Here is an 18,761-nt window from a genome sequence, read left to right on the forward strand (position 1 = left end):
ACCTTCTGTGGCCACAGTCCTGACTGAACACCACCACATGCTGAAAAGTCATCACCACATATGTGCAGTGTCACAGATGTAGTCAACAAACCACAGGATGTAGATCCCAATAGATATTTCCTTATAACAGCACAACGAATAGCTGCTCTGCATAGAAGGATGTGGCCCTTCTGCCACTCCTTGGCTACTCCTATGGGATGGAGCTGCTCTTGCAGCTGCCATGCAAGTGACTTCTACTTTTGCTACAAATGTTTCATATTCAAAGACCGACATTATCTTGGAAGTTGTCCAGTCATTAGCTGTATTAAACATAAATGACCTAGACAAGAAAAAGGCTTCTCTTTGGTTTTTCCTTCTTGATTCTCTCTTCCCTGTAGAACAAAACAGGCCGAAATTTGTTAATCATGAAACATATTCTGTGAAGTCCAAGACTTAATATTATATTTGGGGATCAGATCACAAAGTTCTGTTTGATTACTTAAAAGTAACAGGCTCAGTGTTCTTGGAGACAGATTTGCTTGAAACATCAACACCTTTTCTGATAACTTTAGGCTAATTTCTGAAGAACTGTGAAAGCAGATGGGTGGCATTTGATAGCAGTTAATCCTATAGTCACTGAATCACAAAGTGAAGTTCACTTTTGTTTAGAGTGAGTTCATTTAACTGTCTTCAAACCTCAACCCATTCATAGTTTTAAACATGACAATATATGCTCCATTAACACCCAGCTACTTAGTAATAGTCAGAATTCCTCCGAGAGTCAATTCCTTAGACTTCAAGAGTTTAAAAAATTAGGCTTATTTACACAAATAGGCTTAATGGAACTACTTGTAGGCTACATGCCTATGCATGTGTACATTTTTCATGGAAATGCTTAGCCTGGATCTACAGAGCGCATACTGCACACCAGGACACTTCTGAGAAGTATCAGGCTTATTGCACATGTGCTGCCCAATTGCACTGCATGCCCACACAGGAGGACCAAAGCTCTCAGGAAGCCTTGCTCATGCAGCATGAGAGATCACGTGGGTGTCCGGGAAACCCCAGGCAAAAATGTGGCAATCCAATTCTCAAAACTGGGTTTAAGGCCATCCAATTCCTTGGCACTGTGCCCTAAAGTAATGCTGAGACAGCATGTTTGTTTTCACTTTGATGATATCTTCTACGCCTACTATTAAAAATGTACCATTGCTGTAGTATAGACACTCTGTTCATGAAGAAGTGAATACAGAAAAAGGACTATCACAGTACCTAAAACTCACACAATATTTCACAGTCTAAGGCAATTGCATAAATTCAACATCTAGTTTTTGAAGACAGTAATTACCACATTTTAAGAATGTCAAAATACAAATGCAGAGCACGCAACCCAGATCTGTCTGGTAGCACAGTATTTTTACTTTCTAGTCTCCTCATCCAGACAATGAGGATCCTTAATTGAAGTAATGAAAAAACTTCTAATCATATCAATAGAAAACTTAACAAAAATAAAAGATGGAGTCTAAACCAAATTAATACCCTAAATTCTTTTTCCCGTGGTGAGGTTTACAAACTTATTTTGAGTTAAGGAAGAAACATGATTGCCAAAACCAAATCTAAATGCATATTCTATCTTTTCCGATAGTGCAGGAAGATCAAATCTATTACTTTTTATTGATGTTACTTAACTGGCTTTAACACAGTTATACAAAAGATGGATTTTTGCTCTGTTTCGAGAGACAAGGCAATACAATTGAGTAACAAACTATTACTGACCCCTTTAACCATTTTGAAGCTTAAAGGAGTGATTCACAGTGGACTTTCAGTGACATCCCAACAGCATCCAAACCTTCCCTCCTGCCTCCTCTCAGAGCTGTCTGGCTTTGGGTGCTCACAGGCCATGATCCTTCCCTGACATCCACATAATTTGCTACAGCTGTTTAATACTAGCTCTTTAAAAAGCAAAAAGTACTAAACATGTCTGAATTGTCATCATCATTTATCTCATCCAGACCATGAGACTGTGTGACACAATCCAAAGTCATGGAATGCCCCTAAGTCTGTGATGAGTGTTATGGGCATGGAGAACATTAGCTTCCACATAGGCCATTTCTCTCCATCTTTTCTGGAATTTCTGATACCCTGTCCCAAGCAGCTGCATGCAAACCTTTCTCTGCTGGCTGTTGCCATTCACAAAGATAAACCATGTTCAATTAATACTTGTCAGCCAAAATCACTCACTTTAGTTCCCCGGACAATTTGCTAGCTAGAGCCCACCGATGGTATAGAATTATCTTAGGCATACTAAAGAGCATTGTCCTGTCATGGAAGCGTGAGTTACACCCTGATTATTAATATAAGAGGCTTGTTAGAAACTGTCACAGGAAGAAACCAGGTGCAATTTCTATTTCCACCCTGATTCTGCAACCCTTATGCATAATGAGTAACACTGACTCATGCAACTCTTCCCATTGGAGCTAATTTTCCATAAAGATTTTTGGTGTATGGATATTTCATGCACTGCTCTGTGTTTTTCATTGTTTTCAAGATGATACCTTGGAGTTTCACTCTGAAGGTGGATGATGTCTTATATTTAAAAAAAAAAAAAGTTATTTTAACAACTGCAGAGATACATCAAAGCAAATGAAGTGGAAGATTTGCAAAAACCCTGCCCACTGAAACGACAATGTGTGGAAGAATACATGTTAACAGACTTCTTGGTAAAACCGCAGTCTGAATCGCATGGCAACGAGGAAATGTTAGTGTGCCGTTTTCATGGGGATTTTCCTTTTCAGTTTGCGGTTCAAGATGATTGATAAGTCACCAGGATGTGATAAACTGGGGCTGACAACAGGGACAGAACTAGAGGTTTCACAGTGGATATAGTTTTCATTTGTTTGTTTTAACAGAATATGGGATTTACATTTATTATAAGAATTTAGTTCTAAATTTATTAAACTTATTTCAAGCTTCAGGCAGATACACATGGGTAAATGTGTCCTTACAATTACAGATTATTTAATCTTATGCTCCTGAACAGGAACAACCACTAGCTTAGCACTGATATCTACATTTTGAATATTATCACCTGCTTTAAATGCATGTTAGTAATGAAGTAGAGGAAAGTGACATATTGGAAACAGATGAAAACCTGTTTAAAAGAAAATCCTAGTAACTCCAGGTAAATCCAGAAATTGGTTCATATGACTCCTAATATCTGAGGAGGTCTGGACAGTCCACATCTTATCTTTCAGTTCAGACCTATCTCCAGTTATGCCTGTTTTTTTAATTGTTTCTCAGGAAAACTACTTCATGGCTAAATAAGAATGCATATTTTACTTCTGACTTGAGGAAATGCCCTCTGAATACAAAATTTCATATGGGATGGATTCATGAGGCATTTCAAGATCCAAGAAATTTTGTCAACGTATACACTAAGTTAGCCCAATTACTGCCATTTTGACATCTGTGAGAAATTAAATGTATAAAAAGTATCATTCAGTGATTAGGTAATGCACTACAATACACATGAGCCTGGAAGGCATTATTATTTGCTGAGTATTCCACCTTTTTTTAGAGTCTGTTAGTAAAAAACTTCATTCAAGGAATTCGCAGCCCAGGCAACTGTAACAGGATACAGAGACTTTCGCCTCTATGTCAGAAGTTGGACTAAAGCCTGAGTCAGTGATGAAAACCGCTGGATAGCTGTTTGCTAGGTTATGCAAAATGATTCATTAATCCCAGCCACAGTCACTAATAGGCACGTGTCGACATCATTAAAACACACCTATACTTGAATCCCTCAGGGCTTGATGAGGAAAGGAAAATTGTGCTGGGAAAATAGGACTCAGGATGATTACACACTGATCAAAATTTAGAAGTCAAATTCTGCAAGATCCAAGTGAATTGAGCAAACTTGTGTCTGTGCAGCTGCAGTCCTTTACCATCCCAACAAAAAAGTGTCAAGGATCAAGCAATATGTGTAATCATTTAGTGTGGCTGGGTGCTGTTTCTGTGTTCTCCCAGTTAAAATATTCTTGTTCTGTCAAACACCATTCTCTAAAGAGTAGATAAACAAATCTGGAAATAGGCCACCTACACCATAATCAAGGGTCTTCCAAATAATGACAGTGAAAGTAAGTCTTTACAGGTTCTTGGGATTTGTCTGATGAAATACTTTCTTTGGAGTATTGCCAAGTTGTGAAACTTACAATGATTTATAGGAAATACATTTCCAGATTTAGTGAGAATAAAACACATTTTTGGCTTTCAAAGTACCCCTTGTGGATACTGAAATAAAGCAAAATAAGGGGGTTGCTTTTCGGTTTGAAACTGCCTTTCATTCTGAAACTAAAATAATTAGTTCACACAAAATAAAATGAAACAATTTAACAAAGTTAAGTTTAAATGCTTACATGGTTGCAATACATATAGATGGTTTAAGGAACTTAGACCAAAGTTTCCCTCTAGAGTTTTTTAAAATGTCATATTTTCATTTCAGTTTGGCATAGAAAAATGTTCTAAGCCTTGAAAATTTTAATGGGAGAGAAAAAACCCACATAACTATATCCCTAATAGATAGCTGATATTCTGAGAGAAGAAAATTCTCCATGCACCTGGCTTATTATAGACAGTAAAGTCCTGGAAAACACTTTAAAAGGAATTTACCTGCATGTTTGCAAGGAGTTCCTCCTACAAATAGAGACAACATATTCTTGGTGGTTGGGTGTGGTGACAAAAAAGTGAAGATGACTCTCCACAGATCCAAAGGTATACAGCAGACCTACCTTTGAAGTTGTGCCTAAGCTGTTTCTACTACACAGTTATATTTTAGTACCTAGTGACTCAGTCCGAAAAAGCAAATAAGAGTGTAGCTTCCTCACTTTCCTGGGTGCTGCTAACTACATAAAAAGTCATGAGACAGCCTTGCTAACCTTGAGGTCCAAGTGGACAGCTGAAGTGGGTTTCTTCACTGAGGAAGAGAGATGTGGCTGGAGGTACACACAGAGGCCAGACAGGGATACACTGCAGTAGAAGGTTCTCCCTTCTCCACCAAATGTTAACATGTATTCCTTATATTTCTGCATTACTTCCGGAAGCGCACAATGGAAATGGGGTGTGGGACAAAGCTCAAGCTGTTGACCTCCTTCTAAATTGTTGTTCTCAAGGAATCTGCCAACTGGTTACCAAAGTCATTGTATCTGTTTACTGATGGGCAAAAATCTTAAATTTCTTAATTGATAGCTCTCCTGGCTACTAATTTAAGAAAATGGGAGTGGGGGTGGTGCTATTTATAAATCAAGCATTCATAGAATCACTCAAAATGCAAGAAAGTACAAGAAATATGCTTCACTCTTTATCAGTTGCTGTAGGAAGACAAAAACTCTGCTAATGCCTCTTTCAAACATACTTTATCTGCTTGGCAACTGTTGTTCTGGTAAACATCCTGAGTGAGCCTATACTGTGTCATCACTTATGATAAACTTCCTTGCTGATGACATTAATATTAGTCTTTTTGTAATAGTTTCACTCAGTAGGGAGTTGAAAGTTTTCAGACTCCACTAGAACATGGTACAGCTGTGTAGCACCTCAGGGGAAAAATTGCAGGCAGTGAAATCATAGTCTGCAGTTAGTTATCTGATATATCCCCCTCAAAATGATGAAAACATAATCATCATTGTCGATACTAGGAGAGCTTCAGGCTGTACAATGAGTATTCTAACCCCAAAGGCTGAGTAACAAGGACTGTGAAGAGAATCATTTGGATCCATGCCCCGCAATCCAGGTGAAGAAACACATATGAAACAAGGCTGGTGAATAATAATTGAAGCCTGATATTCATTGTTCGACTGATTTAGTTATTTGGGATAAAAGCAGTTGACAAAGAGAGTTTCTCAGCAGACAGATCCCCAGCCTGGAGCTCAAAGGGCATTATGCCTATTCCCTACTTTGTCACCTATCCAATGAAAGAAAAGAACCTCAGGAATCTTTTCAAAAGCTCTGAAAGCTAGCCAGTTGAAACAAAGATAACATTACTCTGGTAGGCACACTGAAAAGAGGAAGGCTGTTAGAATATGCCTCACAATGTAAGACATGATCTATAGAAGTCAATGGTAAAGTTCTTATGCTGTCTTAAATCAGTGCAACCTTCTGATGATGGAAGACAACACTGTTACACCCACTACCCCATCTGGTTTTTCCCTAATACAAGAAGGGCAGGGATCCCACAGCCTGTAACCAGAATACCTGAGCAAGCAGGCAACTTCTCCTGGAATTTTTGGTGGCAAAATGTTTCAGTTTTCTGGACTCTGTATAACTCTATCCATCCATATACTAAAGTTTCAAGAATCTTGAGATTTATACTGAAAATGTTTGACTAGCAAGTAACTTTCCTAAGATGTATGCAGGTTATTTGTACCCTAAGCTATATGCGCAGTTAAATTTATTCAAAAATTTTTACAGTCTTGGTTTTGAATCTTTTATAACTGTTTTAGTAAAAAGGTATGTTTAATAACTAGAATTTGGAATTATCATTAGTATGTATGCAATGCTGATGCTACCACAAGTATGGTAGAAACAATAATATGCATCTGGTTTAATATATTTTTCCTATTTTTTTTAAAGTTTATTTAAACTTAACAATTCATGAGAGGCAGTGACAATTCACTTGCCTGAGGGAAGAATGAGAAAACAGCATTGGTAGTGTGGTCTTGATATTCTGTGATTTCAAATACTTCATTAAGTCCTACATTTAGGCAGTGGAGATACATAAAGACAATGCATTACAGCTTGAGTGCAATCCTCCTCGAATAGTGACACATTATTGTCTCCCAAAAGTGTTGGAATTATTTTGAAAGCCAGTGTTTTTGCTGTGATGCTTGCTGATTCTAATAATCTTCTATCTTAATGAGCTATAGCTGGATTTCACAAAACATCCAGAACTAAATCAATGTTTGAATGGCAAATGATACAATGGCAGACCTCAATTCAGGTACAGTGAGTTTTATGAGATTGGCTTCATTTTGAGCAAGAGTCAATTTAAATAGCAAATCAGGAATATGCCACCTTAATAAACAGAAAAACCTATAGTTACTAATTTATTATTGATAAAGCACAATATTTTTCCCTCACAAAGGGTATTACTTACTTCACAGAATATTCTGAGTTGGAAGGGACCCACAAGGATCATCGAGTCCAGCTCTTAAGTGAATGTCCCATACAGAGATCAAACCCACAACCTAGGTGTATTAGCACGATGCTCCAACCAACTGAGCTAATCTCGGGGTTAGGCATTACTTATTTGAAACAAAATTCATCAAGTTGTTTGTCATGTGCACTAGACAAAGCATCTGTCCAGGACACAACAGTACAGACTGGGTGAACAACTCACTAAAAGCAGCCCTGATGAGAAGGACTTGGGGTTCTTCATGAATGAAAACCTAGTATGAGCCAAGTGGGTGTGCTCGCAAACAAGAAAGCCAATTGTATCTTGGTTTGCACCCAAACAGTTGTGGCTAGCAGGTTGAGGGAGGTGGTTCTCCCCCTCTACTCTCCCTGTGAGTGAGACCCCACCAGGAGTACTCTGGGGCCCTCAACATGAGAAGCACATGGACCTGTTGGAGAAAGTCCAAAGGAGGGCCACAAAAATGATGAGAGGGCTTGAGCACCTCTCCTACAAAGAGAGCCTGAGAGAGCTGGAGTTCTTCAGCCTGGAGAAGAGAAGGCACTGAGGAGGCCTCATTGCAGCCTTGCAGTACTTAAAGGGGGTTTATATAAAAGAGAGAGAGACTTTTCACACAGGCAGAGAGTGATAGGACAAGGGGGGACAGTTATAAGTAAAAGAGGAAAGATTTAGATTAGATGTTAGGAATAAGTTCTTTACTGTGGGGGTGGTGAGGCACTGGAATGGGTTTCCTAGAGAAGCTCTGGATGCCCCATTCCTGGGAGTGTTCAAGACCAGGTTGGATGGTGCCCTGAGCAATGTGATTTAAAGAGTGGAATCCCTGCCCATGGTGGGCGGTTGAAACCTGATCGTCTTTTAGGTCCCTTCCAACACAAACCATTCTGTGATTCTATCATATCTCTTAGAAACAGCAGAAGTAGCTGCCAAAATGTGGAACCACTTTTCAGGATGATCTGCTACTAGTCATTGTGCATAGATCTTACTTGTCTTTCTTGAACAGTCTAAAAGTATGTCTTAGACACATCTAGCTATATGATTGCCTGAAACTGCTAAATCATCTGACTCTTAAAACTACTTCCTCTGGAAAGATGGGAGATATTGGGACACCTCACAGTATAGAAATCAATTCAAGATACCCAACAAGTAAGTTAAAAAGCAGAAGACAGGATCATATCAGTCATGTTGCCATGACTATCAGTGTGGATATATTTGTATCACTTCAGGGGTGGAAAAAAGGTGTTAATGCATTGCCTTGAAACTGCTGTGAGTCAACAGTAATATAATGGTGACTGGTGTCGATAAAGCGGCATGACCTGAGCACTATGAGTAATAAACTCAGAGAGATGACTGATACTGTTAAGAAATTCAGTGCAAGTCTGAAAAAAAATTGTTTGTAAGAATTTCAAAATTTAGGAAAATATTTGCTCTTACTCATAAAGAACATTTTCTTACACAGACTGTTCAGCTGAAGTAAGGATTGCATAGCCAGACTCAATGATGGATTGCCAAACAGTAACGAAAGAGTTTCCTGTTTTTATGACAACAACATTCAGACAAGGCTCTGGTCCTTTGTGCTCTCGTTCATTTCCGATCCAGCAGAACATTATTTGCACAAGGACATTTTTCTTATGATTAGTAATAATGCTTCTTTCAGTTGAAATAGCCCTGTATGTGAAATCATACCTGCTTTCTGAAATTGAAGCAAAAGAGGCACAAACCTTGTTGATGAAACACCACACTGGGACTTTGAAGAAATTGTTCTGTTTACGGTTACATTGCTTTCTCTCTGTTTCCCTACCTGTGAGGTTGGGATAAAATCACTGACTTCCAATGGCCTCCAAAAATCACTAATTATTATTTTCTGCTGTCCACATGTTTGTCAGGTCACTTCTTTCTCGATAGTTTTTACTCTGTTAAATAATACTTCAAGTTTTAAATTCTGTGGTAATTTAAACCCATTAAGCCTGATTCCAGCTGTGCTGAATGTGTTGATGAAACCCACTAGATAAGGCACCAGTTCCCTCTAGACCATGTGATATTTATGTGAACTTCATGCAATGCAAGAAAAAGAAACACTACACAGAACAAAATTTCGTCAAACAACCCTCTATTTCTGAAGTGATACATTGAGAAAGCATATGATATCAAATCTCTTTCAAGAAAAATTCAAGTCCTTCTTCTACAGTAGTCATAAGAATCCAGCAGGTGACAAACAGAAGGAATACATCTCAGACATACTTTGGAGTCAAAATGTTTGAATGTTTAAGGTGCTGTAGGATATATTGAGGAGAGACCACTGTGTTTTGTTACTAATGCCCACCTTGAGCTTTGAAGATGTGGATGTGTATCATCAAGTAGATGCTATCAATAAACACTTTTATAGGTTATTAATGGATTTAAGTCTTGCTGGGTCCAAGACTTTCAATGCTGTGGCTATGCTTTATTTATTAAATAGGATTGTGACAGCATAGAAGTATTTGAAGAAAATAACATTGTCTATACTTTATTTTGAAGGGTAGCCTAGTCAGTTAGAGGCTTTTTTATTTTTTTTTTCCTCCTTGCTCTGTAAAAGAGATTAATTAAAGAATTTATCCATTGCAAATACAAAATCTTGGATAGAAATTCTACTGATCTCTAAGAGCACTATTGCAACATTTTACCAGTCCTGCATTGTTCTGTATATAATATATTGTTTACTCTACACTAATTTACAATAGTTCTGGTACCCACTGACGTATATATAAGTAATTGTAGTTGTTAAAAAACATAAAAGGAGAAGCAAAAAGATCTCCAGCCCCAGAAAGTTATACAAACTACTTGTTATATGAAATACCTGGATTAAAATATACACTCATCAAGGCATTAACAGAAAACAAATTAAGATTCAGTCATGGGTCTTAACAGTCTCGAAGTCACAGGATATGCCGCCTCCTCGAAAACTGGACAAGTGGGTTTCTCTCTAATCCACATGAACCCACAGAGACAGAAAATACTATCTAGCACTTAGGCCTAGACATTCCCTGAAAAAAAAAAACTAAATAACTGTGCTGATCTTACCCTTCTATGATGTTCTAAAATTGCCCCTGCTTCACTGTTTTAAAAAAATACTTAATGCTGTGCTCTGTTCAGTGTGAACACAAACAGTATCACAGCTAGATAATGTGTGAGACTTGGCAGGTCAAAGAGATGTTGAGAAAATAAACCAAAACTACTGTAATCTTTTCCCACCCAGCAAGCAGCCAGGAAATAGAGCCATAAGAAAAAAAAAAAAAAAAAAGAATGAATGGAACTGACTTAATAGAAATGTTAGGAGACACAAAAATCATCACACACACTCGTAGGAGAGCTCTGCAACATTTTACACCACAACAATGAGCAAATGGATACAGGGTTTTCTAAGGCAAGCCACAAAAGCAGGAAAGAAACTAGGCAATCACCATGGGAATGTGTCTCACATGCTCAAAATGTCTGCCTGTTACTACTTTTAATACAAGGACTGTTAATTGGATAGCCACCTGTCTAAAACCCATTTACTGATGAACCAGAACCACAAAGTATCTCTTCTCAGCGGGCTATAAAATCATTTTGTTACATTCTGGAAAAGAGGAGTTCAAAAGTTTAGTGCTCAATATGCAATATCAAGAAGGGTATTCTTATTTTCTGTGCTAGAAGAGCTTTTGCTCCTCACAAGAAGATGAAGTTACTCTTACTAGTGCAGCATAAGAGTGCTATTTTTTTCATACCAATCTTCCAAAATTACTGGATGCTCATGCCCTATTAGCCTGATGTTGAACAAAATTACAGTGTGCCACACAGCACAGTAAGTTGAAATTAAACCACCTAAAAATAAAAACATGCATGAGTATTTTCTTGTCATTCAAATCTCTGAGACCGGTCTCTTGAAAGAAGAATGTGGTTGTTACATTTTATTTTGCTCAAGAATTTTATTTTGCTCAAGCTGATGAGCAGTTCTACTGCATCAAATGTATACAAATTTCTATCACAAACACAGGGTGACAAAAGTCTATCAGATTTATTAGACTGCTTCAGTCAGATGTACCAGAGAGACACAGATGTATTAGTGGGGAAAACAGTAAACAGGTGTGAGAACTAGAAAAAGTTGTTAAAAAGAAGATTGTGGGCATTTGAAAGATATACCTGGATACCACCTGGATACACATAATGGCTGCACAGTGATACTGTGCTTGATATTCAAGCTTCTCAGGACTTGTAAGGTTCTGGCCACAGGACCTTCTGGCATTGTGACCAGATAGGTGGCCCGCCTTCAGGTTAGAGACAGTGGATCTATTCTTGGATCCTCCCCTGACTTGCTAAGTCATTTTATGTCTCTCAGCATTTTGCTTTCCCAGAGTATCAATCCTTTATGTACAAATACCTCCAAAATGTCAAGAAGACAATTGATATTTATCCCTAGGAAGTATTGGTTCAAACAGTAGAGAAACATGACTAAATTTAAGGCACCATTCTTCAGTTAATTATTAAACGGATTTTTAAGTTCTTGAACCAAAAGAAGTGTTAAGTTTGAGAGTAGGGCAAAGGATGTAAGTCAGTTCTCATTTGCCAGACAGTTTCAAACATCCATAATCATAAAAAGACTAGCCTTGAATAAGAACTTTCTAAGGAAACTCTACTTTGCATTTGCTGTTGTCTAACAGGAACCATTTGCTATTGAGCTGAAAATAGCTGCCAGTCTTCACTGTGTGTATAGATAGCAAACACACAAGTAAACAGGATAAAACTGTCAGAGCAATAAAGGAAGTTATATCTGATTATTACAGCACTGCTATGGGAGAAATTGGTTCAAACAAAATACAAATTATTTCACTTCCATGAAGTGTTCCTATATATAAAATTTATGCATAAATGATCCATAGGAACAGAGAACAAAACCCTACATTTATAAATATGAAGACTCATTGAAAAAGGAAGCTTTTTTTCCCTACACTTACATGCCCTTGTGAATGACGGAAAAGAGAAAGGACACTTAAACTGATGGAAGACACTTAATCAAGCAGAAGGAGCCAAAATAGGGAAGTGAGTGAGAAGAAAACAGTAATACGTGTTTAGGTCTCACCCTCAGTGTCTTCACTATTAATGAATCATAATTAGGAAATACTACTTTCCCTTGAACCTGCCCAGTTAACTACTCCGTATTCCCTGTGCAGAAGTTTTTTCCAGAGCACTGGGATGGAGTTGGGAAGACCTGGCTGTCCTTAGCAGTGACATATTGTACCAATACCTCAGTCTCCTCATTCTGTGATAGAGACACTTCACCTTGTCTGTAAGATGTGAGTTGGCCGGTGGCAAAGAGTAGGTAAATCACTACCATCACAATCTCCCCTACAGAACTGTTGGACTATTGCACTTACATGTAGAAAGAGCATCTTCCAGCCTGCTTGGTCTGTTTTGAGTAGACATGTGGGCTCTGTCTGCTCTCCGAAAACAGCTGCAGCCACACTGCTCTGGCATGCAGGATACCAATCCCTTGCTGATAAGCCTCCCTGGTGGCAAGATATGTTCTCTCAGAGAGGCTGCCAAATTAAGTCTGATTCTTGACTTTTAGACCCAGTTTGGATAGCAAATTTCTTGCTGCCTGGACTGAACTAACTCATCTGCCCACAGGGTTCTGGGTGGCCATAGAATGTACTTCAGTTAGAACTGAGCTTCAGTTAACCTCTCACTTCTGTATGGGAATCCTGCAAGAAACTATTCATTACAACTACCCACACATACCACACCCTGCTTCTTTACAGACACCTATCCATTAACAAAAATAACAATAAAAAAGCCCCCTAGGGAAATACACTTCTGAGAACCTGTTTTGCTAACATGCTGTCACTGTGAGACATACATAATTAACAAAAGCTATGCCACAGTAACTTTTTTTTTACTATTATATATTCTGTCAGAGGCAAAATCTTATTTATGAAGGTAGGTATTTAGAAAAACAGACATTAATTGTGTAGTTGATGATTGCAAGCTAATGCCTTTTCCTAGGCAGCTGTCAGTCTGTACCCTGGCAATCTCTTTTATAGCTGTCTCACATTGCTTTTGGAACAGTAAGTATCATTAGCAGAAAGAGAGATGGAAGTCACTACAGCTGCTGTGTGTCTGACTTTTTTCTTTTTCTTTTATTTCTTTTTTTTTTTAAGATGCAACACAGTCTCTTAAAGCTTCTACCTACTGAGCTAGGTCAGTCATCAGTAGAAAAGAGAAAAAAGCGAAGCAATGTATTTTTCAAACTCCAAATGTAAGTAAAATTTGGGTCTTCCCTGTGATTTTTACTTTGAATTGGCATACCATATTTGTGCTTCCATGTTAGTAATTACTAAAATTGCAGATGGTTCTTCAACTCCTTTTGGTCATTTTTGTTGGGTTGGTTTGTTTGATTGTCTGTTTTTCTGTTTCACAGTATGAGAATTGAACATTTTTGTACTGAAATAAGATTGCTGGATTATATAACGTTGCCAGTGTTGTCATACAGAGGAACTGGAAAGTCCCAAAGCCAGTGCTTACAAAAGAGAGTACAATTATGTTCTTAATTGAAGACACAGACTCAAAAAATGACTGCAGGTTTCGTTAGGCAGGAAACAGTCACGGAGGCTTGAACTTTAAATTGAAATTAGCTGAACTTTCAGTCTGACTGGAAAGATTCTCCAAGGAAAACCCCTCTTTCTCTCAGTTGCCATTTCACATTACCGCCTGCAAACTCATTCATATGATGAGCTGCTCTGCCGTCCCTTGGGCAGGGGCAGCTCCAGCAGCGGCAGCAAGGGAGGAAAATCACAGCCAGCTGCTACTGATATTACTGCTGATGCACTGTGGGGAGGCTTCTGATTGAGCAGGGAGGAAACAGATAAACAGTCAGGACTGACACAATCCTCTCTGCCACCACTATTGGCAGCACCCATAATGGTCACTGATAATTACAGCGTCTGATAGCTTTGAAATTATTATTACCTCTCTGGGAGCGGGAGACAACTGTGTGTTAACAGCTGAGGGACTTCTGGTCTAGTCTGGAAAATGTCTGGCAGCTACACCAAACTGGCTTCACGCCTACAGTGATCGATAACCCATCGAGAATGGTCCAAACCACCAGGTATATCACAAAGAAACCCTGACAGGTAAAGGCAAAGAGCAAAATAGACTGAGGATGTGAGTTTTACATGGTAGCAACTTGGAAGTTTGAACTTCTCTAGTTTAAGAATTCAATTTAATGCTGAAAAATTAAATCTGATAAGCATGCTCTCAGATACTAGCTGATGCTAAAATATGATGTGTTTTGAACACCATTAATTGTTCCAGTACAGTGTTGTATTGTTTTCAAAGTAGGCAAGATTACTGTGGTGGATCATGTTTGTTTCAGGATTATCCTCTCTGTGAAGTTATGTTTCACAGGCAACTATGTACATTTAACCTTGGTCCTGGAAAAAGCAGGAGAGTTTTGCTGAACTCCTTCATTTGCTCTCTCACATAGCATTTTCTTGGGGAAAAAAAAAGACCAAAACCAAACAATGATTTACCAATAACAGAATACATGTCATATCGTCTTCTATTTCTCAGCTGTATTTTCAATCATTTTTCCCTTCATTCTTGAACAGAAATATGAGGCAAGAAAACCAGAAAGCAGATAGAGAAGTCTTTTTACAGCATCTTTGGAATTCCAAAAAACTTTTAAATTCTTGGACTGATTAATTTTCTTCTTAAAAGCTCTACACTGTTTTTTCTCTGCTTTGCTACAGCATATTTTACTACCAGTCAACTACATTCAGAACTAAAATAATCACATCTTTTCAACAAGTATTTTAGCAGTAATGAGCTCATGGTGTTTATCTGTCTATCATCATCTCATCCTGCTGGCACATTCTTGATGCAGTAGAACCTCATGCATGTATAGGTGACAAATGAATAACTGCAATATTCATACTGTCTTCAACTCAGGCCTATAAAAGTCATGGGAACTGTTCTGGAAAGAAAGATATGCCATGTAAGGATGAACATTTTGTTTAACCTTGGCTAGAGCTACTAGTGGTTTTAAAAGCATTTACTTAGAAAAGTTCTTCCTCAATGCCATGATGCTATCTGTCCTCACAAGGCCTTTCTCTGACTTCCTGTTTTCAAGGTAATGGCTCTTCATTGTGGTGAAGAACACCAGTAACTAAAGAATCATCAAACATTTCTCCAAAGACTGCAAGACAATCCTCTGCCATAGTTTGTTGGCTCTGTGTGTGAGGTTATTTCAAGGAGAGCCATATAACCCTTCCACTAAACAATGATGGAAAGTTCAAGTGAATGCTAATAAAGTCTAGTTACTTTGTAGCTTTGGGAAAATAGCCAAGATACACACTGTAAGGACTGAGTGAAAATAAACTAGCACAAAGAGCTTCTTCAAACTGCTTTATTTAAAAATTTGCAGGATAGATACACAAACCAAGAGAGGCAGGCAGGTCTCCTCCTTTGTGACTGACTGACAGCTATAGCAGCCCTGCCTCAGAGTCTTACCTTGTAATGGGACCCTGGACAACCTCTCCAGTGCTAACAGCTAAGCTCCTCCCTCCCAGAGATAGACTCATTCTCCCTCTTTTCCATTTCATCTTTACTACTACTTCTGTTCCAGTTTCTTCCAGTTCGGTGGTCAAAATTCTAGGATTTGCTTTATGTTAATCAAGGAACATTTTGGGAGAAACATTTTTACAAATATGTAGTGCTCACTGGAGAAAATGAGCCCCACAAACATTCACCAAGATGTCAGCATCTGTATCCTCCTGGATTCAGACTTCTTAGAAAACAAAAGTCATGCCAACACCAAGACTACACCTGGCTCATGTATCAGTGACAGTATGGTCACAGCAGCACAGAACTCAGGATGAATAAGTTTTTCAGCTTTCTCTGTATCTGATTTTTCCTTTTGTAATCATGTTAGCAGTAATACCAGGTCCTCTTTAATTTCATGAAATTCTGTACTAAAAGAATCAAAATTCCAATTCAGGAGTTTCCCAACAGCAGTGACCATTAGTCTGTGATACACAGTAAAATCACTGGCTTAAAAAAGAAAACACCACCATCAACTGCTGTTTTGAAGTCCTTACTGACTGCAAAGTCATGCTGGAATGTAGCTCATACCAACTGAAATATATTGTAGCTATAGTCTAATACTTTACTGAACCATTAAAGAAACATATACCCCACAGGGGTTTATGTTTTGTTTGACATACTTTTTCTAACTATGCTGAAGACTAGATTATGGGGCTCTCTGTTATGCCTCACTGTAAAAGTGCATTACTCCCAGAGTCAGTGCAGACCCTGATTCTTTAGGACATTCCAGGCAGCATGTAAATTAACAATCTGTTGAGCAGTTGGTAAACAAATAATTAAAATACTTATATAGTGTACAGACTTGGACCAAGCCAAGGTTTTAAACACATCTCTGACATATTTTATTTGTCTACAGTAGTCCTGTCCTTGCTCTTAAGGCATTGTCCATATACCTGATCTTAGCAAGAACATTTTGGTACAACAGACACACACTTTTAGAATGAAAAGCAATGAGGGTGCTTCAGCTATCACAGAGGCACTGGGAACTTGTTCACTCTGACACACCCATTCACAGCTCTCCAGTGCTGCAACCATTATAGAAGTATCCACTGCTGCTCAAACAAATTAGATATATATTTACCATACACAGACATAGCCCTTGGGTGACAATGGACATGAAAAATGTATTTTTTTAAACTCCTAGAATTGACGAGTAGAAAAATAATGTAGAAGTGCAATCGTTATCCCTAACCACAAAATGCCTTGAGGCACTTACAGTCACAGTGAGAGTCTGTTAGAAGTATGGTCATTTCCCTAAAACATGTTCTTTTGGACATAGAATTTTTATTTTTTTTCTCTGTATTAACATTTCACTTTTAAATACAAATATTTGAAGCAGATAACCAAGCTACAGTAAGTTAAACAACTGAATTTTTTGGTCACTTCTAACCCCCTTTGTTCCAAAATCTCATCAGTCAGCTCTAAAGAAACCTTAGAAAGTCAGAAACAAGCATGTTTGGCATAAAAACTCGTCACATTTTAGTCACAGATCGCTGCAGTTTTGCTTCTGTTCAGCTGTGTCCAAATTCAATATGTATTAGCTGTTGGTTCAGCTCTTGTAAACTCAAGAATGCAGTTGTTGTGTGCTGGGGGGGGGGGTGGTGTTCACCCCCATTTTGCCCTTCCCCACCTTTTCTCCAAAGTCTGAAACGGAGCTGGGAGAGCAAACTAAGTATGTTAACAGCAGTCACATTGTCAAAATGAGCTTTACCAGAGCCATTCCAAATTCCCTAAGGTAGTTCTGTTCTTAAACTTCACTTTAATGATTTACAATTTACTTTTTACAGATCTGGAATTGCCCTTTACAAGCAATACACAGCTTTCTGTGATTGTACAGACCAGCACAACCGAGAGTACAGTTCTAAAGCATCTCTAATAACACTCAAAAATAATAAAACTATATAGATGCAAGAAAGCTGTTAGCTATCTAGCAGAAAAGCACTTGCTGTCTGAAGCATAAACTTAACATTCATAAGTGTTTTCATTCATAAAAAACTTACGTGTTTCTGCTAGACAAAGCTTCAACAAACATAATCCAAAAGTTGCCCATAAGGAGAAGTTGGCCATTGTTTTCTTGGAAGTGTTTTGCAAAATCCAAAGATCCTTGCAAGCTGCAGGAAGAAGAAAAGCCCCGACGCTTGTTAAGCCCGCAGTCAATGAGTCTGAAGTTTGCTGCACTTTTTATTCAGATTCAAAGGAACTGAAGTAATGACATAACTGGGAGGGGGAGCTCCATCAAAAGTCACACCCATATTGCAACAAAAGTTACCCAGCAGTAGGAGAAGGCGGGGAGGGGGGGGGATGTGGGAGGGGAACCAGTACTGACTAAGCAGCCACACTTGAGTTTTAAAGAGGCACTAAACCTCTTCTTCTCACACAAGTACAGTCAAAAATTATACTTATTGTGCTTGCAGGAAAAATTGTGTAATCTCTCCTGAGTTAGCTCAAAAATGCACTGTTTGTTGTGAGCTTTCCCTCCTTCATTTTAAAATCCCTTCATTATTGCAAAAAAAGCATTAGAGATTCTGAACTCCAGCAAAGCATCTATAATAACCTAGACCTTTCCCAAAAATATTTTGCTTATTTAGTCCCACCTCACCATTTTCTTTCTTTTTTTTTTTGTAGGTCAATTTAGACCAAGTAAAATGCCTGCTCTACAATGAAGTTTTCTGCAATATTTTTGCTCGTTGCCAGAGGATAAACTTATGCAGAAGGTAAGTTAAGGCAGTTCAGTCTCCCACAGCACGTCCCACAGGCTTCTCTTCACAGGCTGCTCCAGCAAGAGTAGTAAATAATGTCAGTGCCAGCAGTGATACTGAGGATTAAGGTCGATATTTTATTGTACTGATGGGATGAGGCACAGAAGGAATTATTCCTTGTATTCCCAATTCACAAAGCAGAGAAATAGGATGAAAAGGTATGACATCTTTGATGTTCAGACAAGGTCTCAGTTCCCGAGGGACAGATGTTCATTGTAGTGTGG

General features: G+C 38.4%; 1 protein-coding gene across 3 annotated transcripts in view; it reads right to left on the reverse strand.

Moving 5' to 3' along the window:
* Nucleotides 1-17,999, reverse strand: part of CD44 (CD44 molecule (Indian blood group)) — a 50,436-nt gene extending 32,437 nt beyond the window's left edge. The window contains exon 1 of one of the 3 annotated variants that reach the window (XM_018082085.2): nucleotides 17,779-17,999. In XM_018082085.2, coding sequence (XP_017937574.2) covers nucleotides 17,779-17,845 — 67 coding nt within the window. In that variant the 5' untranslated portion in view covers nucleotides 17,846-17,999. The remainder of the gene's footprint in view (nucleotides 1-17,778) is intronic. The other 2 variants (XM_025896063.1, XM_025896064.1) reach the window with 2 other exon arrangements.
* Nucleotides 18,000-18,761: the final 762 nt, after the last annotated feature.

The sequence above is a fragment of the Manacus vitellinus genome, unplaced genomic scaffold, assembly GCF_001715985.3.
Source record: "Manacus vitellinus isolate BGI_N305 unplaced genomic scaffold, ASM171598v3 scaffold_59_pilon, whole genome shotgun sequence".
NCBI lineage: Eukaryota > Metazoa > Chordata > Aves > Passeriformes > Pipridae > Manacus > Manacus vitellinus.